The sequence below is a fragment of the Uloborus diversus genome, chromosome 3 (genome assembly GCF_026930045.1).
Source record: "Uloborus diversus isolate 005 chromosome 3, Udiv.v.3.1, whole genome shotgun sequence".
In the NCBI taxonomy this organism is placed as follows: Eukaryota; Metazoa; Arthropoda; class Arachnida; order Araneae; family Uloboridae; genus Uloborus; species Uloborus diversus.
The window spans coordinates 208,463,810-208,486,216 of NC_072733.1; the positions used below are offsets into that span (position 1 = coordinate 208,463,810).

The 22,407-nt window shown below is 34.7% G+C and overlaps 1 protein-coding gene across 2 annotated transcripts in view; it reads left to right on the plus strand.

The window, feature by feature from the left end:
* LOC129218542 (protein couch potato-like) overlaps positions 1-22,407 on the plus strand; it is a 147,809-nt gene that overhangs the window by 109,651 nt on the left and 15,751 nt on the right. Inside the window, exons 2-5 of one of the 2 annotated variants that reach the window (XM_054852839.1) lie at positions 1,844-1,921; positions 10,294-10,347; positions 11,956-12,018; positions 17,424-17,547. In XM_054852839.1, coding sequence (XP_054708814.1) covers positions 1,844-1,921; positions 10,294-10,347; positions 11,956-12,018; positions 17,424-17,547 — 319 coding nt within the window. The remainder of the gene's footprint in view (positions 1-1,843; positions 1,922-10,293; positions 10,348-11,955; positions 12,019-17,423; positions 17,548-22,407) is intronic. The other variant, XM_054852840.1, reaches the window with a different exon arrangement.

The following is a 22,407-nucleotide window of genomic DNA, read 5'->3' on the forward strand; positions in this document are numbered from 1 at the left end:
TATTTTCTTTTTTAATAAAATAAAAAGGATGAAATTTTCTTTGAACGCGAACATTTACTGCCAAAACTAAAAAAATAATGTTTCAACGCAAGTTTTATTTTAAAATCCATTGTTCTTTTTTGTGTACTGAAATTTTCAAGTCAAATTACCAATTCATTTACTTTAAAAAAAAGTAAATTATCTTAACTTTTTCACTCTGCTCCACATTCTCCTACCATAGCGTTGAAAAGCCGTTACAACATGATGTCAGTTCTTACTTATTTTCATGAAGTGGGCGATGTATGGCTTTAAAATTATCTATATTGAAGATTGACTGTGAATTGTTGGGAAAGTTTAAATGTTGTAAAAGTTGGCTATATATTTTGGATCAAGCAAACGTAATATCATTTTTAAGTTCAAAGAAAATCAGATTGTTATTTGCAGCATAAGCACGGATTAGGTTTACTATCTGCGGTTATGTGCGTAATAGAGGCAATTTTAATGGGTAAAAAGGGAATTCCAAGGATATTTTTGTCCTTACATTCTATAAAGAATCTATACCGACTTTGAGCAGGCTGAAAATATCATAAAAATGATTGCATTTATGCTGGTAACTGGATTATTCTATAAAACTGGGAAAGAACCTGAAAAATTCCATCAGAAACTTCGAAAGTTAGTTCAAATTTATGGAAATTTTTCTTTTTTACAATTGGTCCAAGATTCTAGTTATAAATCGCTCATCTTAATTTATAATTAAAGAATTTGTTAGAAAACGCGCGGATTTACAGCTCTTAGTTATTTCGCTGTAAAACAAAAATGTAACATTAGCGCTTTAACTATTTTAATTCGTTTAGGTGTAAGGTTTTTATTTTTCAGATTTTACTTTTACTTGATTTGTTTGTTCGACAACTTCTTATCTATTCATGCACTATGTGGGAAATCCAATAAGTGGTTTTGAAGTTCCCAGTAACTTTACAAACTTTTTTTTTTTATCAAAACCTCAAAAAAAAACTTTTGTTTTCATGTCACACAGCAACAGGAATAATCCAGCATATTCCTACTCATATTATTTTCAGAAGTAGACATTTAGTGGCTGCTGTAAACGTGGGGATATAATAGCACAGTTGAAGCAGCTCTTTGTCCTATGCCATAATGGATCTCAATGCATCTTCCGTATAAAATATTTAGTACATAATCATTTTACGTGCTTCATTTTGAAATACAATGGAACTTATCTAATGTTGTGTACTCGGTTTTTGTACAGGAGACATCTCATGTTCGTTCGTTTCCAACTATAAGTTTGGTTGAGGCTCGAAAAAACATTAGCATAGAAATGGTTAATAAATAATCCTAGGGACAACTAACGCAGCCAGAAAAACCTTCTGGTGGAGGTTTTTTGATCAAAAATACTTTTTGGGAGGGTTTTTTGATTAACAATGCTTTCTGGAGGGGTTTTTTGATCCCAAATACTTTCTAGGGGGGGTGATCAAAAATACATTCTAAAGGTGGTTTTTTGATCAGAAATACTATCTGAAGGGTAGTTTTGATCAAAAATACCTTCTGGATGGGGGTTTTCTGATCAGAAATACCTTCTGGATGGGGGTTTTTTTTAGTCAAAAATACTTTCTGGGGGGGGGGTTGATTAAGACAGCCCCCTTTCATATACATAAACTACTGCATTAAAATTTGCATTTATGTTAAAACTAATGGCTCTGAGGGGTGTTTTCATCCCCAAAAAATATCCCTTCCCTGCGCCACTGCTAGGGACTAAAAGTAATAATATCGTCGCAGAATCCAAAGTAAACATATTATGTCTCTTCACGTCGTGTCGCCCATTTATTGATGCGCTTTATGTGTGTTGCAGGTGCGAACCCTTTTTGTGAGCGGGTTACCCATGGACGCAAAACCCCGAGAGCTTTACCTTCTCTTCCGAGCATATAAGGTAGGTACTAGATTTTTTTTTTCTGCTGCAGAATGTTTCAAAAATACAGTTGAAATCCACTTATCCGGACTGACGTCACCTGAACTATTCAATATCCGGTACTGTGAGAGAGTTAAGCGGTCTATGAACCGCTTAACATGAACTGTAGTTATTTTCAAACACCCATGCTGTTGAACATCTTTTTCATTGCGGAGTTCAATTTGGATTGTTTTTTATTGCTATTGAACAGTATCTCTCACACGTTATAGATTTTTTAAAGCGTGATTTATTGTTTGATAGTTTTTGTACGAACTACTTTTTCTTTTATTTTTATAATTTTGTCTTATTAAAGTTTTGTAAATTAGTGAGCAAGTAGAATTAAAAAAGTGATTTTTTTCTTACTTTTCCAATTGTTTTTTTTTTTAACTTACTTTCTCTAACACTAAAAAACAAAAAGTAAGTAAATAAAGATTTTAAAATTAAAAGAAGCATTTAAAAAAGGTTTGATGCAATGGGGCTCGGTAATAAGCTAGCAATGTGTGTGTCGGTCTATCCATCCGACCATCTGTTTGCAACTTATTTTCCTCTTAATAACTTTTAGACGCATGATTGATTCGAGAAAAAATCATTTTATGCTCAAAATATTTTCGCCAAGACGCAATGTTTCCATATTTGAGCCATTCCTCGAAAAAGTCAACCCTTTGTCCCGCACGTAACGGTTCATATATTCCATTAAAAAATAATAATTTCAAAGGGTAATGACGCTTATGAAATCACACATAAATTTGTAATTTGTTAAGCAGAAAAAATTGTTCATTAATATTTTAAAGTATTATTTTTACTGAAATATAAGAGGCGTTACATGCGGAACAAAATGGCCGTTTTTCGGGAGTGGCTCATTTCTTTTTTTGATTTAAATATCGTTTCGTTCCGTTTTAAGTATTTAACAAATTTAAACTCTAAACATGAATCCAATGTAAGCGCTAATCTAAGAGGCTATTTTGCTCGTACTCAGAACGAACTTTATCCTAAGGATCTTTTGAAGTAAAACATGTGTAAAGATTATTTTCGTTTGATTATTTAAGGGTGTTTTTGAAGAGTAGGAAAAGTTTTCGGCGTGAAAACTCGTAAAAATTGCAGATTCTGAATATGTTTTAAGTTTTAGTTCACGAAATAGAAAAAAATAATGAAACTAGCAATAAAGTTTTCCCGTACACAGACGAAAGCGCGAGATTGATACGAGGATTTTTTTTTCAAGGTCTGATCAGTTGCGAAATGAAAACCAGTGAAAAGGAAAAATGTTTCGTTTGGAATAGTTAGATATATTATCCAGATACGTTTCTACATAGTCGCTGTTCTGAGACATTTGTCATAGGGTGGTATCAACTTTCAATTACTCTCGTCAAGAAGACACTAGCCGGGGGTCTTATAAACAAGTCTCTTTGTTGGTCTACAACTAGCGTTCAATTGTGCCCGAACCAACGTTTCATTTCTACAAGAAGTTGAAAATCAGAGAGATCAAATCCGGACTGTAATGGTCCGGACACCATGCTTCAAGAGCATCAGCATATCTTGTTCCTTACACCATTGCTTCACACTTCTTATCCCTCATGAAAGTTTTCTCTTACACATTACTCATTTATCAATAAATTTCTTATACAGTGCCTCCCTTAGCTTGCAAAGATAATATGACAGCACAAAATTCACATTCAGCTGGAAATTCCATTGAAACTTGCTTACGTTATCACTTCTAACGTGAACGATTATACTAGTAACCTTTTGGACCTTGTAAAAAAAATAGCTCTTGTACATTATTTATTATCCTTTCATTAAGATAAATTGTTAGAGTAGAAAGGAGGTTAATTCCCAGCTCAACAATGGTTAAGATGAGGTTATTCAGGTAAGATGTTAAGTATCCTACAAAAATGAGTAATTCTATGTTCATGAAAGGTTAAGGAGAAGTTTAAGGAGAAATCAAAGGTAAGATGTTAAAAATCCTTTTAAAAAATGATTAGTTTAAGCTTGTTTTAAGGCGAGATGCACTTCCTTAAGGTAAGCAGTTAAAAAAGAAAGAAAAGTGTGATTGAACACATGTTTATTTAAAGTGAATAATTATCAGCTCATTTAAGGTTAAGTGAGGTCATTAAGTAGCTTGTTAATCATCCTAGAATGAGGGTTGAGTTTGAGTGCATGTATTTTATGTTTTTTTTTATTCGATTTTTTAGCTCATTTTTCACGAAAACTGACTAATCTGAGGATGGAATATTTCATGCACATTCTTAAGTTTAAAAGCTTTTAAAAGCATGAAATTTTCTGTATTAGATGAAATTTGTTTGAAGTTTCTATAAACGTTAGAACTGCAAGATTTGTTTTTAAAAAGCAAGAATCCAAGGATTACTTTACGCAAGCCAAGCAATTCCAAAAAATTAAGCCCCCCTCCCCCTCCCCCCCCCCCCAGAGAGCAAAATCAAAAACTGAAGATTAATGGAACTCATCTTCGCGACAGAAAGTGACTTTGTATGTTGTTGCCATAGTTAGATCGCTGACGGCCTTCGTTTCTTTTTCTTTCCTCTATTTTTGTACAAATGATTACTTTAAAGCAATTCACAGCCCTTTTGTGGTGATCAGGGCTGCGGAGTCGGAAGGAAAATGACCGACTCCGACCCCGACTCCTGGATTTTGAAACGTCCGACTCCAACTCCGACTCCTGATTTTTTTTATTTTTTTTTACTGTACTTTTTGATTTCCCTCTCTCCCTTTAGGGGAAGGAGGAAAACCTCTAAACAGAGATTGAAATATTAATTCTTTTTATGAAAATTTCGCATTTTGTTTTTTATTGTAAACCCAAGACGCATAACAACATTTTAAAATCAATTAAAAATCAAATTTTCCAATAGTTACGAGTTTGAAAGTGACTTAAGACTTAACAAGTGACTAAAGACTTAAAAATCCCTTTAAAAAAATTGAAAAGGATTAGCTGTAATTTGCCCCCCCCCCCCCTTTTTTAATGTTTAACAAATAAATATTGATCAAATCGTGTGCTTTCAATTTTCGAAAGCTCCAATTTTCCAAAGAGCTTTTTTTTTCAAAGTCCAAGTTCTTGAGAGGGAGTGGTTTGGCTCGGGTGACAACCATCTGGTAGGTGATACCCAAAGTTAATTTCAGAGTTTATAAAAAAAATATATAAATGCTTTAATTCTGAAAATTTTCCCGAATATATTTTAAATTATATTTCATCAATAAAATTTCAGCAAAAATAGGGCACATATACGTCAGGAGCTAATTTGCTAATTTTGCACAAAATGCGGAGGTATGCAAATTTGTACGAATAGTTTTTACTATACCTATATTTCTTCTTCGCTAAATTTTTAATTTAAATTTTACTGTCTGCTTTAGAAAGATTAATATAAAGATTTTAAGATTTACTGCAATTATTGAGTGTTGTAATCAAGAAATTATTTACACTTATTTTGTTCCATACTTTTTAGTGAGAACCAAGCTTATAGAAATAGTCTTAACAAAGAAAAATAAAACAGATTATTTTATCGGATCTTTTGGATTCGTGCTTTCGCGCCAGACCTTATTTGAATTTGCCGATCACCCTCAAAAGTTTCCACCTGAGCTTCGGGTCTCGACTTACTAAATTGTTACGTTCCTTTTACTATTTTATAACTGAAATCGAACAAAACACTATATTTCTATTTTTATTTGAGAGTGATTACTTGAAAATGTTAGGCAGCAAAACCGTTTGCTGACAGTTGCTAGTAGTTAATTAAAAAAGCAAGCAAACTGAGGGATGGCTACAGAAAGTTCGGTAAGCACTCAAGCTAGCTGATTGCCATAATGGCAGGTATTTTCTCATTAGTAGCTATTCATTCATGTTTTGTTGCCTAACAATTCAATTGGTAGTCAGTTTTTAAAAAATGCAAGGAGAGTCAGTGACAATGAAAGAAAAAAAGAAGTCCGGAGTCGGCATGCTTTCTAAAGACTCCGACTCCGACTCCTTTACCCCAAAATCAGTCCGACTCCGACTCCACAGCCCTGTTGGTGATCATAACAGGTAAAATAATCTCTTTTTGCTCACAGAAATCGGAAACGCAACAAAAGCGCGTTTTTTCAGAAGTGAAATATTTAATTTTAAGCAATGATTGTTTATTGGCAGAATTACTTAAGCGGTTTTTGGCTACTCGTTACGTTTTTTACTGAAAATCTTTTCTTTGAGGGAGTATGATTTTTCATTTTGTTTTAATTATAAATCGAAATACTAACCAGGGAACCACGGGAGAGTTATGTAATAACGAAAAAGCCTAAAAATGGTAACACTCGAAAGAGCACATTGATACACTTTTTGACCCATAAATTATTTGCCCTCATTCCCTCGTTTTTATAAAGTCTGTCGATGTATTATGAAAAGTAACCAAATTTAAAGACTTGGCAGGACGTTGAAAACCATTTCACCGTTTGCATCTTGTAAGGCATCTCATTTCCATTTTTAGTTATTAGCAAAGCGTATGAAAGATGTTTCACGTTAATCCTTTATGTATGTGTTAAATTAAAGAATCACAACGAAACCTAGGTATGAAGTTAAAAGTTGAGAACTTTATCCAGAGAAAAGACAACGTTGAAAGAAATTAAATATAAGTTAAAACGAAATTAAGTTTTATCATTTCATTCGTGATGATAATATATTTCTTCATTTTAGTGTGATTTTAAGTGTGTTTTACTTATTTAATTTAAGTGATACTTCTTATTCATGAAATGTGTTGCAAGTGCTTCCTAATTATCTGAGAGAATTAAAATAAATTAGTGCAAAAAAAAAAAAAAAAAAAAACAGCTCGATTTGAGCTCGTATATAGAAAATAAAATGTGAAAATGATTGTCTCTGAAGTGGAAAGGAAAATGGCCATTTATTATGGTATCAGTTTATATTTTTAAAAACAGATATAATCAACACATGAAGTTTTTTTGTCTGAACACTGTTATGGGAAAAACATTTAACTCAATTTAAAATCGAAAAAAAAAACATTTTTAAAAGAAAACAACGGAAAGTAAATGTCAATACAATACACTGCAAAATTGTCGATGTTGGAAAACTCATCATGAATAGAGGGAATAGTTATTATTTCCAAAATATTCGTATAGTCAACGTTCGTTATAACAACCCCTGTTATCCAAACAAAATCGATAAAAGTCGCTAAGGTACAATAGAAGACCTCAGACCCTTAAGTAAAGAATTAATGTAAAACATCTTTCACCCGCTTTGCTGATGACCAAAAGTGGGAATGCTATGTCTTGTCTGATGCAGATGTTGAATCCGCGCTGTACATTCCACTTCTTACCAAAACTCGCTTAATTAAGGGACTTGACTGAAAATTTCGGCAGACTTTTAGACTTCATATTTCGATAGCGGAGCCACGAGGGCACATAACTTATGGTTCCATGCACATGGTTTACTATGTTTTTTTTTTTTTTTTTTTTCAAATTTACTTTATCGGATGTTTTCCTGATAATTGTCATTTTTAGAAGGGAATTTTCTTTATTATTACGACACTAAGTACTCTTGTAACTTAGGTTAAATTTTGAGTGCACATTTAAAGTAAAGAAAACACTTCTCCTTGGGGGGGGGGGGGGAGGGCTTAAATTGTTCGAATTAGACTGGATATTTTTAAGGAATTACACTAGGTTTTTTTTTTAATGTAATTATTCTTTCTCCTTCCGGGTTGAGGGTGGTTTTCCTTTTGTTGTAACTGTAACTAGTATTTTATTTATTTTTTCTCAACAGGCACGGAACGGATTTTATTTTTTGTAATTGTAATAATTATTTTACTGCGGACAAGGGGGATTTTCACTCAAGGAGCAATCAGGATGGATTATTGTAGTCACTTTGCAGAATGCCTGACGTTCGTCCAAATATATTCTTTTTGTGATTGGTGGACAGCGAGCAACGTGATCTTTTGCTGCGTGGCCAATAAAATAATTCTATTTAATTAAATGTTATTATGTCACTGCATATATGAATATAGAACTTATTTTTACTGATTTTTTTTTTTTTTTTTTTTTTTTTTTTTTTTTTTTTGAGCAATCACGATTGTTTATTGTTCTCATTTGACTGTTTTGAATTCCTATCATTTTATTTTCCCACCAGCACCCTCTGCCAGCACCACCGTCGCGTCGACCGGCCTCACGATGCTGCTCTTCTTGCGAAAACCGTCTCCAGGTTGCATCCATATCCTACACACACACACGCATACACACACACACCTATACACACATACACACACTTATGCCTGCGCATAGACACAAACACATACTCCTACACACACACACACACACACTCATGCCTGCACACAGATACAAACACTTATGCCTACATACACACACGAACGCCTACACACACAGCACTGCATACACAACACGCACACACATGCATACATACACACACACACGCACCCACACACATGCGCCTACACAAACACACACGCGCTCGTGATTGCGAAAAACATAATTTGAATTCAAGATGCCAAAAATTCAAATTAATATAACTTTTTTACTCTTATTTATATTTTTCGGCGATAGATCGCAACTTATTATGTTTTGTTTTGGCAATTTCTTTCGGACTGGATAGATGTACGTTGCAGGTTTATTATTCCACTTTAAGCCCTTAGATAGTGTGATTTTGAATGATTATTCCTAATATCGCATTTATTTATTTATTGGATTTTTTTTAATTGGATGTTCTTCACATGTTAATATACTCCTATCGAAACAGCTATTATAAATGATTGTTCTTTAAATCACATCCAGGTTTAGAATTTGATGTACCCAAGGTATTTAAATAAATTCATTTGGAATGGGCTTTTCATTTTCATTTTGTCTTCTTCAAAATAAATGTGTCCTTTCCTTTTTTTTAATATTGCAATTTGTAATAGTGTCTATTATTTAATGTTACAATTGTGGCTTTTTCTTACTGAATGGAAAATTTATATTTTGATGATAACTTACAGTTTATTAGGGAGAGTTCTGTATTTTACTTATTAGGAAGAAAAAATCTGAAAAGCAAATAACCTGCTTTGTGATCAAAATTAAATTTTTTACAGTATTATCACCTGGCTGATCCTTGATTGCGGAAACGTTAACTTGTCAGATAGGAATTCAAGCTCATTTTTGTGTTGCTTAATTTAGTTATATTTTTTCTTCAGGGGAAAAGGGTGTGCTTTAGTTGTAATGCTCATCGTAATTTCTTTTTTTTTTTTTTTTTTTTTTTTTTCTCAGGGACGGAGGGACTTTTTATATGCTTTAACTGAAACGCTTTTCTTTCCTTCGGAAGCAAGGTTTTGGTCTTGTTCTAATTGTAATGTGCATTTTCATTTTTTTTCCTTCAAAAAACGATTATCGTTTTGTACAAATTTTAAAGCGTATTTAAGTTAAATGTATTTTTCTTTGAAGGAGAGAATTTTGAGGGACAGTTGTCGTCATTTTATCAGAACTTGTTTATTAGTTCTCGAAATACGCATGGAGCTAAGAAAAATTCTCCGCACATTTTAGTTAATAAAAACAGCTTTGTCTGTTTGGTGTTTTTCGAGCTTTACATAAGCTTAAAGGACTTTTTTAGATTAACTGCTCGGACACAGCTGAGTGGGCACAGATATAGTGTTAAATATAACAATGTACCTAAAAATTACTTTCGCTTCTATTTAAATGGTCAAAATACAATTAAATTTTATATTGAGATTAATTTTATCACACAGAATTAATTTATGTTGCCAAAAATAAGAATATCTAATCCATATTCAAAAGTGTGTGTTCGTTGTACATCCTTACGGCGTAATTTTAAAAAATGCTTTCGTAATTTCAGTTACTAATTACATTATTTACAAACGTGGGCATTATTTACAAACGTGGGCAACACAAAAAATTCAAGTTAAGCTGTCTATCAAATGTACAGAAAGTTAACTGTTCCATTTTTATGAAGTTTTCTTACACACGAAATCAATAGCTCGAACTGTGACCCCCCCCCCTCCCCCGTCAGGTGTTATTTCGATTTAAAAGCACATTAAACTTTAATTTAACCAAGTACATTAAATGCTTCTTTTTCTTTTCCGAAATTTCAAAATTTTCTCAACGGGTGCCTGAAGAAAAAGAATTCTACTGAACTACAGTTTATTTGTAGTTTTTGCATCCACATATGAAGAAATTCAGATAACGAAGGTATAAGATACAAACGAAGGTTTTCACTTTGGAACGCTATTGTAAGGTTTTGAAAAATTGAAAAAAAAAGGTCCAAAGGACAGAAATTGATTTTGAACAAAATAGGACAAAAATAGTGTGTATAACAAAAATAGTGCACACACTTACCTTTGTCTTGATTTCTAAGCCCTATTTATTTTTTACAGGGGTACGAAGGATCTTTATTAAAAGTAACAAGCAAAAATGGAAAAACCTCTTCCGTAAGTAGTTCGCTGATTTCTTAATAGATGAAACTCAGTCTGCATGGCATGGTTCTCATCAATGACACACATTTCACCTCATTAAAACTTCATGAAAAGAGTAAATGTCCTTTCAGGACATGCTAGTTTTTGAATATTTTTTTAAAAGTTTAAAGAATTTAATTTCCAATAATGGACATTTATTTAAATTATACTCGTACCAATTGACCAAAGATGGGAAATAAGACTTCAGTTACAAAAATTAACAAAATATGAACAGGGAAGTAAATAAACAGACCACTTTACTTTACAATAAGCTCTTTATTAAAGACGGTCTACCTCGAACATAAAAGTTGGGTTTAGTGACGCTTACAACAGAGATTAAAATTTCCCGTAAATGTATAGAAAAGAGCAGTTTTATAACTTAGTTTCAACTTTAGACCTCTTTGATTTTTTTTTTTTTTTTTTTTTTTTTGTCCCTAAAACTTAGTCATTGTTATGATAGGCGTAAAGATTAAAATTCACTGGTTTTCTGGCGAAACTCCCCTTATGTGAATTCCTGAGCTAATAGATAAAGAAGGAATTATTCATGAAGCAACGGCGAAAATTCATTCACCGTAATTTAAAATGTTTAATTACATAAAAAAACGTACATACCCTAAAAACAATGACTAATGTACTTATGTGGCCAATCTATCAAAACCCTTGCGTGTATACATGATTATTCCATGGCATTGATTACTCGGTCTTCCATTAAAGTCATGGAAAAAAATGTCCGCTTTAAGCTTTAGTTTTATATAGTTTAAATTTCCTCGCTTTTTGTTTTGTAACTGTTTTCACTAGAGTTCCAGCTTAAAAAATTAAAAAATCCCTATGGCTGGGGGGGGGGATGTATTGGCCACATTTTCCCGAGCTTGTTTCTGGTAACGTACCTGTACTCCAGGATCAAACATCCTGTCCCGTCTAATCTAAAACATATAGCTTTTATTTCAGACGTGAAATAATTCGATGCTCTCTTCCTTTTTGCTGAAACACAGAGATAATATAGTGCGCCTCAGCATTGCTGACACACGATGGAAGAGTTAAAAGCATGGAATTCGTAGGAAATGGGAAGAAAAGTAACAGAGATGTGAAATTAAGACTTCCACAGCATGTGCATTATTAGGGACTTTGGTATGAGCTTATATTTGAAACTTATTTCTCATTGTAAACAAACAACAGCGCTTCCCGAAAAAAACTTGCGTTACCAAGGCTTGATAATAGCGTCCCTTGTTTTTACCGGATTTGAAGTGGACCTGCCCAAGGACGAGTGCTAACAATCCTGAGATGCACTATAACCAGGTAGCGATTGCAAGCACGGCCTATTGTTTGCACATGTTGGGGATACAGACAGTTTGCTTCCATTTTCATTTCTTATTTGGTTAGCACGCTATCCGTGGTATATGCAGTTTACTTTTTATTGCAATTATAGCGAGGTGTGATTTTGTAAATCTCCGTTCCATACTAAAACTTACTCAATTAGCCATGCTTTCTAGACCGTTTTCATTAAAAACGAGTAGTTTATTTACATACATTTTGTTTATTAAATGAATTCTACGAATGTAACTTAACATTGAGCTTCTCTTGCAGCCGGTGGGATTCGTCACCTTCACAACAAGGGCAGGAGCCGAAGCGGCGAAGCTCGATTTACAGGTAAACAACTGGAACACATTTCAACTGTAAAATAACGGCTTTTAATCGGAGTTCCGTTTGTAAACAAACAGCACTGCAAATAGTGGTGGTGCTGGGGGCGTGACCTCAATCAGGGTTCAAAAGGGTGCACAGAACCTGAAAGGATGAGAACATCTGTTGTAAGTGATGTCATCTGGTCTCTACGCGTTTGGAACTAAGCGCGTATATTTACTAGACGTATACCAAGTACTATAATCCGAGAAGCAATATAATATAACAGCAGGAGCACTGTAGTCGTTAGCCGTAGTACCCTAACCGTCTTAAGCTTTAACATCAAACTGTTGACTGAAGCAGTAGTACTTGGGTTATTTACCATTTCTCCGAGTCTTATTTTCCAACATTATAACGCACTCATCTTCATATCACTACCATTACGTAAACGTACTGCAAAACTACTGACATGATGTCTGGGCAAGTAAGATCATCTGCTCTTTTTCCTTTCATCCTTGCATGAGATATTGTTGAAAAATACAACCAGCGATATCTGCAGCCAGCAATCGCCATTGCTGATTCCACTCATAAACTGCAAATGCATTGAAGCAATTATCCCAAAATTGTACATACAGCATCTGTGCTGCTTTGCAAATATTATGACATTCAGTTTACTCTTTCCTTTATAAATTTGAGCACAACAGCAGAATTTATGGAAAAGTCATCTCAAACTCTTGATTTCAATGTTCGTCTCGTTTTCTTTTCAATGATGATAAATTCCTTTTTAAAATATTCGTTAAAATGAGTAAGTAATTGCAACTAAATACAATTTTAGACACAGACCAAAAGTAAAAATATTTAGAATTCATGATTCTCACAAAATTAATTTTTTCCTTTTAAAAATTTCATACTGATTTCTTCTCTTATTTACAGCGTATCGCAAGAAAATCCTCCTCATATCCCACTTTTTGATCGAGAATGCGTCCCGCATGCAATTTTTGTTTGACACCACTGCCGTAACCCAAACCGGCTTTAAAGAATGCAGATTGTGAAAAGAGCTAGCGAAGGAATCAGAAACTTGTTAATGGGATGACAAAGTCTCATTTCTTTGCTCCCGATTTCACGCCACCTCCGAAAATGGGACTGACAGTTCTTTAAAAAGCTTTGATTGCAAACTTCTCATCCGAATGGGAACTTTAAAATTTATAACGCATTTAATATTTATCACATCGGAGCGGACGAAGGAAGAAATTGGAATGCAGAAAGAAGAAGCAACTCCTTGCTTCTCAAAAGGATCGGAGAAAATAATGCCTCATTTACAGAGGTCTTCAGTGCAATAACGGACTATGCCACACACTTGAGTTAATATCTTTGAAATTAGTCATGCACAAGTAAATTCTGTGGACTTTAAGAGTTCAGAAGCTAATTATTTCTAAACAAAAATTGCGGCTTAAAATTTCTTTTCTCAGTCGATTATAAAAACGGTAAATTTCCTTTCATGAATTACTTTGTAGTATTCTGCATATTTATATTAAGTATCCGAAAATTACTTCTTAAATCATAACCAAATTACCTTTCAAGTGCTCTCAGAGATATCAATCAAGTATGCAGAAAATAAGTAACATTAGAAGTGTCATAATAGATAATTTCTTCAAAAGTTAATGAAATTTTCTCTAAGGAGGTTAGTTTACTTGGTATTTGTTTCTTATTTGACCATTATCTGGACTAAATCCCACATTTTACAGTGACATTGATAGCAGTTATACCCTATTGGGTTTGATGAAAGCAGTGTTGATAGCAATTATACACTATTATAGGGATTGTCATCTACTAAGCATTCAGCAAAGGGACAATGAACGTCTCTGCGATGAAGTGAATGGTGCACACTTGATATTAGTACCCACATCCGTTGAAGCCTTCTGTGCATGAGTTAATGACATAATTAGTACATTAAGTGGAACGCATTAAAAGTTTGGAGCTGTATTCCAACAGATATAAAGTGTCAGTGACACAGTTCGTTTTCGCGTGGAATTAAAACTGACGTATGATTATAATATTAATACCTTTAAGAAGTGGCGTCACTACGGGGGGGCGGGCGGTCCACCCCGAGTATCACCCGTCGGGAGGGGGGGGTGACACCTACAGTGGAATTGCAAGTTTTTGAAAAATATGAAGATAAAACGCATTTCTAAGACTACAAATTTGAAAATTTTCCGGGGGATAAACTCCCGAACCCCTCATTTTTATTTGCTTTTTGTACATTAGCCCACTTAAAATTTCGCAAAACACAAAGGAAGTTGTTTCTGAAAATGTCATGTTTTCATACATATATTTTTTTCTTTTGCGTGAGTAGAGGGGGGGGGGCGACACCACAAATTACCGCCCCGGGTGTCACAAATGTTGGGTACGCCACTGCTTAGTTCATTATCGCACGAAAAGCCTTAATGGCGTTGGAACACATATCTTCAATAAGCTCAAAGCGAGTTCTTAATTCTATTCATTTCATTTCACTTTATTTATTTATTTATTGTGTTAAAATAAAGTAGGAGAGATTGAAGAAGAGAATAAAGCATTTGGGCTGATATGAAGCGTAATTACTTCTGATAGTCAATTTTGTGTAATAAGCAACAGCAGTTTGAGCGCAAAAAGGCGCAAAAAATTCAATCAAAATGAAATGGTTCAACAGTTGAGAGAGATTAGTTTTTAGAAATGAATAATTTATATGAGAAGCCATCATGTTTTTGGAAAGGGTCAGTTGAGGAGCTTCACGCCTAAAATGGAGTCACTGACTATCCTCAATAGGTACAGATTATTCATTTTTAGAAAAACTTTTTGCTTTAAATTTCTGAAACATAAGAAAATGAGAATTCATACTTGTATCAAGAGTTTTACTCTCAAGTGTCTGTGGTTTTTCCGGAAAAGCAACTTTTCTTAGAAATGCTTTTGACAGAAAGCGCGAAATTTCGATTTGCAGAAACAATTCAAAGTTAATATTTGTTTTCAGGTATGCATCAAGAAAAAAACTATGCAATAATGTCTATAATTGCCGTTTGGATTTATATGTTGATCACTTACACATTTTTTTTCCATGAATGTTCAGCTTTCGTATACACAGCTATAACTTTCCAGGATTTCCTTGTACTAAGCGCACATTGCCCATTTCATGATGGTCATCATTTAAATGCCTCGATGATTGAACTGCGAGAAAAATAGGCTTCAGGTTATCAATAAACAAACTGCTTTTTTTAATGCCGAACTACACTGACATGTGTGCTTTCACACAAGCAGAATATAAATACTTTTCCCAAGTTTCCAAAATAAATGGGTGCTGTTATGTTCAAACTTTATAGACCATCGTAAAGTATTTGGAATACGGCATCGAGTCAGGATATTAAATTGACAATGTGATGACTTGATTGGCTCAAATGAGTCAAATCCAGGAGCTTAACCAGCTGTTGCTCAATAAACCCAAACTGCTGTGCATTGACATGTTATATAAACGACATTTATTTCATTTTTTACTAAAAGGGAGTTAGTTCAAATGCAGTAGAAAGAGGAGCTGGTACAAGATCGCTGAAGGAATCTTTCTGCGAGCAGTTCTAGGCTACAGATGACGACATTTTACCTCGCCAGAGTTCGTAAAAATACCGTTGAAGGTATTTAAAACGACATATTCAAACTTAAGACTTTTGATAAATAATGCTTTGAGATATGTAAGTTGACGAGCTACTAGAAAGCACATAGCGACTGTTAAGTCTATTCTGGTTTGTGAAATCATAGAATAATGTTCTTTTTTAGGTGTTATATTCTTGCATTTTTGCTTAAAAAATTTTTGTAGAATGTATTTTTCTTCATTTTTCCATCATCAAAACAGAAGCTTTTTTTTTTTATTGATCGAGCACTTCAACGAGTCGATAAGTCTCTTTATCTCTTCTAATTTTGCAGTCACAAAGGTATCATCCCCAATTGAAGAATTTGAGCCAGATATTGATCCGGCAACTTTCAGATCACTTCAAGCTACGATAGCTATAACAATTAACTGTTGCGCTGAATTTGACTCACATCTGTGAGTGCAGTGTAAGCGAGCAATTGATGTTAACCCTTAAAATCTTCATTCTCATCAACCGAACGCCCATCAAGAACGTCCATTGAACGTTCAGTTACAGAGCATTAATTTTGCCCCTGCATGCTTAGAGTAGTAGATCAGAAGCCAGACATTATTTGAAGTGAATCTCAAGCATTTTCCTTGAATTTTGCAGCAGTTGCACTGTAAACTATTAAAAATTGGTATTTACGCAATTCAATCTGCAGAGGTTTGTATCTCTGTGTGCAGTCCCCATGCCACAAAAACAGCAGCCAAGGGTTCCAAAGCTCTAGAGCACAACTATAGCCCAGAGGTTTCATTTCTTGTGTTCTAGAAATGAAGTCAGTTGATGAGATGATTGAATTGTCACTCAAAGTTTCGCAAATGCAACTTTTTCATTCTAATAAATGCAATTTTTGAATTGCTAACTATTAACTTCATAAGAGTTCAGTAATCTTATCGCCTGAAGAGGGGGAAAGTACCTTCCGTCAAATCCGGTAGTTTTGGTTTTTGCTGAGTTGTTTATAATAGTGATCCAATAAATAATTCAAGTTTATTACCTCGAGCACCGAATGCAACCTAGTCAAAAATCGAAAATACCGAGAAATTTTAGACTTCACTACAGTTCGCCGATTTTAACCCGAAACGACCAGTTTTTCAATAATACCTATTACGAACGTTTTCAAAGCAGATTAAATTTGCAACAATATGATCTGTTTGGATCAAATAGTTTCCCAGATACAGCCATTCAGAACGAAAATATGTTGCTAAAACTTGCGAGATTCGCAAAAACATAAACTTTATAACTCTTTATCTCGGAAAAAATTGGGTCTAGAAAAACAGTTCTAGACTTCTATTGTAGCAAATTCAGTCTCCTCTAAAACGTCCGTAGTAGGTATTATTGAAAACATAGTCGTTTAGGGTTAAAATCCGCAAAAATACAGTGCAGTCTAACATGTCACCGTTTTTTCGATTTTTGAAAAGGTTGCTTTCGGCGGTTGAAGTCACAAACTTGCGTTATTTATTGCACTAATGTCACAAACAACTCAGCAAAAAAATCAGAGCTACCGGATCCGACACAAACTCTGATGTATGGTTACTTGGACTACGTAACCATACATCAGACCTTGCCATGTACAGCAGACCTTGCCGTGCCATTCATCAGACCTTGCCGCCAGCTATTTTTCCATTATTTATTATTTGAGCTAGACTGGGTTATTTTTTTATTTGAGCTAGACTGGGTTATTTTTTTATTTGAACTAGACTGGGACATTATTTATTATTTGAGCACCATTATTTATTTATTTGATCTAAACTGGGCTAAATGACAAAGGGTTACTCGTTCTTCCAGCAGGGCGTGCGCTTTGATCCTGACTTGCCACAAACGATCCGACTGGAGTTCGCCAAGAGCAACACGAAAGTAAGCAAGCCGAAGCAACCTCCGCAGCCAGGACTCCTGCATCCCATCAGCAGACGTAAGTCTCAAGGAGCATAACTTTATAAAGCTATTTTTCTCTGCTGCTTCGGTGTTTAGTACTCAATTCAACTCCTATTTCATATTCAACATTACACCTAGACGTACTTGTAATGTAATTATAATCAATCTATGGACATTTTGGGTGCTCAATGAGTCACCTCTGTCAGAACCTTTCCTATTCAAGTTGTCCCATCCCTACAGTGGTGGTAAAAAAAAATGCATCACCCGCGCGGCAAAGGAGAGGAATATCATCCCGACTGCATTCAACACACAGTCAAGCATCCCGTATCCCAGATGATTTGAGGATGTATTTCTGATTAAAGAGTTGGTGGGCTTCACTTTGTGCAAGAAACAATAAACGCTCGGGTGTATATTGGCATTTTGGACGAGAAATTGCTTCCTACTATCCGGGATCACTTTAATTCAGTTCCAAACGTCAATTTCCAGGATGATTCTGCTCCGTGCCATAGGGCAAAACTGGTAAGTAACAATTTAAAAACCTTTATCTTGCCATTAGACTTAAATTGACGTGGGGTTAAGTAAATTTTTTTTCTCTAAACTCACACGCAGGTTCAGAAATGAAAAAATGAGCGTGGGGTCAGCAGTTTGCCTAGGTCCGGAAACAGCCTCGATCTACATAAACAGTTATCGGATTCCTGCTGTTAAATGTTTATTTCATAAGTTTTGCAGAATTTCACATACATTCATCGTTAATCGGTCGACCAAAACTTCTCACATAAGCCCATTGTTGTGAAAATGCGTGGGTGATGCAATTTTTTTTTCCAGCACTGTGATTTTGGACTTAACATATTCTGGACGATATGACCATCTACGAGATGAGGTTTCGTGAAGAGGATGCCATTGCCAGCAATGCACGCAGAATTTTCAGATTTTCCAGAGAAGGAGACATTGTATTGTATCACTTACAGGGATGTCAGTAAAGACAAAACAACTGTTGATCCGGATGTCCTAATTAATCAAAACTTATAGTTTAATCAGCACTGCAGCATAGCAAGTAAAAAGGCCAATAGAATGCCGAGTTTTCTCACTAGATCTATTTCTTATAATTCTTTAGAGTGTGACGCTAAGATTTTGTGTTTCCTTATCTAAAAAAATGTATTAACTTATTGAGTACAGTTCAAAGGCGGGTTCAGGATTGGTTAATAGGCTTTTCCGACTTAAAAAACTGAATGTGTATAGTCTTCACCAAACGAAAGTCAGAGAGGCTAATCCAGTTATTTCAATTTTATAAAATGGAGTATATTAGACTACATTTATGCAGAATGGACTTGCGATAGATTTATAATTTCGTTTTCTATGTCTCTTAACGTTGTTACGCCTATTAATTAAATAGGCAAACAAAAATTCCCGTAACACCAGTCTTTCAAACAACACTATCTCATAATCAAAATAATTTTACAAGATCATTATGAACTGATTTAAGACTAAACCGATAACAATCTAAATCAGCGACTTCAAATTGATCAATAAATGTATGCATCTTTTAAAACTAATTAATGTAACAGATATAACATGTGACAAAAAAACTTCCCGCATCTTACCAAAACAAAAAAATTATATCCTTATTCAGAGAACACATTTGAGGTTAAGCTTTAAAGATTACCTTGCTTCACTGGTGAACAAGCGTTGCCATTCCCAATTTTAATAAATTGATAGCCACATAGAATGCAACACCAAGAAGGAGTAGTTCGAAAGAAACGAAATTTTGCACACCTGATGGCAACATTGATGTTAGAAAGAGATTACAGAATGAAAGCAAAATTATTATCCTTAATTGTAAGAAAAATTCTCAAATGAATGCAGGTTAAATACCCTTTTGAGCCACCTCTAGCGTGAATGTTCAAAGCGATACAGGCGATTATTGAGGCATAGCAGTCTCGTGCGATGTACTACGTTATCTCCTACCATATAGTTACTGCAAACGCGCCAATAATTCTCTCAAACTCATAGGCTGTCCAATTTACAGTCTCAAGTGATTCCATAGATATGCTAGAATTTGGACAAATCAGGAGCCAGAGAAATTTATAATGTAAAAGAGGAAGTTCCCTAACACCCTAGCTGTGTGTGACCGAGCATTCTCCTGTTAAAGAATGGGTCCTGGGAGACCCGTCATGAGTGCCAACATGTGTGGCTGAAGCATGGTACTAACGTACCGTTTTGCTGTCATGATGCAGTGGATCAATATGACTATATTTCAGATATGATAACACCCCATAACATAACCCCAGCTATGGGTGCGGTGTGCCGCTGAAAATCGAAGGCACTGTTTGGGAGTTTACAGCGAGTTCTCCATAAGCGTACAAAAATCTCTTCGTTGTCCAAAATCGATCTATACTTTCGCTGAAGACGATCTGAATTCATTTGGTTCCAAAGAAATTCCTTCAAACTCGACACTACTCTACCTAGATGAGAAAGTGTGAATGCCCTTATGAAGCATTTACTTCTCAGCGGCTAACCGGACTGTTGGAGTTACGTTTTAGGCTGCTATCGTATACGAAATATGGTCATTGGTCACCCCTAATATTGATTCCAGAACTGGACCCACAGCTGTACTGACATTATGGGATTCTATTGTATACGAAATATGGTCATTGGTCAACCCTAATATTGATTCACAGAACTAGACCCACAGTTGGACTGACGTTATGGGGTTCTATCGTATACGAAATATGGTCATTGGTCAACCCTAATATTGATTCGCATAACTGTGACAGCATTAGGACGTTTGTGTCATGCTTCAGACATATGATGGCACTCATGGCGGGGCTCCCAGGAGCCGCTTATTAACAGTAGAATGCTCGCGGTCATGCACAGCAGGGGTCTCAGAGGACTTCTTTACCATTGTCAACTTCTCTATCCTGATTTGTCAGAAGTAAATCATAACTGGGATCACTTGAGACGGTAAATTGAACAACCTATAAGTTTGAATCGAAGGGCGCGTTTACAGTAACTGTGTGGTACGAAATCGCTGTGGCTCAATGCTCGACGGTATCGCCTCGTACATTCATGCTACAGGTGGAGGAACAAGGCACTTACACATCCATTCATTTGGGATTTTTCCAGTAATGAATAACCATTTTGCTTTCATTTTGTAATATCTTTTAAATATCAATGATTCTAACATGTTTGAAAATGTTCGTTCGATTCTAACCACTCCTTCTTGGTGTTGAATTTTGTGTGGCTAGTAGTGGATTAACGGCTAGAAAGTAGCAAAATATCTCTAATAACATACATGTCATTGATTTACGGGGAATCGTATTTAAATGGTAAAAAAAAAATTCTAAGGAATATAGTGAAACACTCTAAGAACGTAACTTAGAGTATATTTCACAATTTCAAAATATGTCTGAGTCTCCGAGAAGAAATCGTGGACTTTCGGAATCAAATCTGCATAACGCATTTTCGGTATTTCAGAATTTGTTCAAAAGAAAATTTAATTAAATATTTTATTTTGGTTTTATTGTTTTTACATCATTTGCTAGAACATCACACCGGCTGATGATTTTTAAATTTGAAAAGAGTAATCAAATGAATACAGTAAACAAAAAGACCACTACAAAATTTCCCTTGAAATTAATTTACTGCAAAAAGTTGAAGCATTTTTGGCTATCGCTAAATTGAATATAACTAGAATTCTTGCAATATTTTCTCGATTCGATAGCCTGAAAATGTTTACCGAAACTGAATCATTTTATTCTCGTTTTCTGTAACAAATTTGGTGTGACTAGTTTGACTACAAAGCGGCAATCAATCTGTTTCGTCGTAGTATATAGGAAACAATATGCACAGTTTGTTTCATAGGTGCACGCACATTAGGCAGAAAATACATTATACTTAAAAGCTAGATCCTTAGTCCTAAGTTCACAGCATATTTGGACACAAAATGGCCGCCTTTCTCTCGTCTTTGTCCTACTCACTTTCTTACGGAGTGAATCGTACCGCCATCTCGTGATTAAAATATAAACAAAAACGTTTTAATTTTCTTATAGAAGAGGAAGTTACGACACAAACACAAAAATAAATAGGGCAGGTTATAGGAAAACAAACAAACATGAAATATATTCAAACAACTGAAATCGAAATAATTACCAGTCGAATTTTAATTATGCTATATACAGATCTAAAAATTTAATTAACACGTCTACTTTGGAAAAATCTACACATGCCGAATTAAAATCAACAGTAATTTCAATTATCTGCTAAAATCTTATTATTTTCCATGACGATTAGTTATTTTACCCGCTACAACCGTTGAAATAGAAAATTTTCCAAATTCACAAACTTGTTTTTTTTTTTAGATCTGAAGACGCATCTTGCATTTCGAAGATTGAAGAAATTATGCAAATGCAGGGGCGTTCACAGGGGGGGGGGGGAGAAGGGACACCTGTTGGCCCGGGCACGAACCTGGAGGGGGCTCAATGTTTGAAACTAGGGGGTGAAATATAGGAGTAAACAATCTGATTTCTAACGATTTCCTCTCAATCAGGCCGAAACCCACTCTCAAAAACCTGAACTTGTACTGACAGGTCGCGGTATAAAAGCACTGGTCACACCAAAAACATCATTGTAATAATAAATAACATAACCCACATTTTTTAGTTTACGGGCTAACACGTGAAATAAAATTGAAATTCTACATAAATTGGTGTTTGAGAACAGAAAATTAAAAAAATAAGCTCATATTAAAAATAGCTTAATCCAACCCATGTCTATCAGTACATTATTAGACAATACTGGTTATTTAAAGAAAGAAAACAAAAATGAAGTAATACACCAAAGATTATTCAAATAAAAATTAGTTTATTTGGACAATTGTTTCTTGTCGCACCTGTAAATT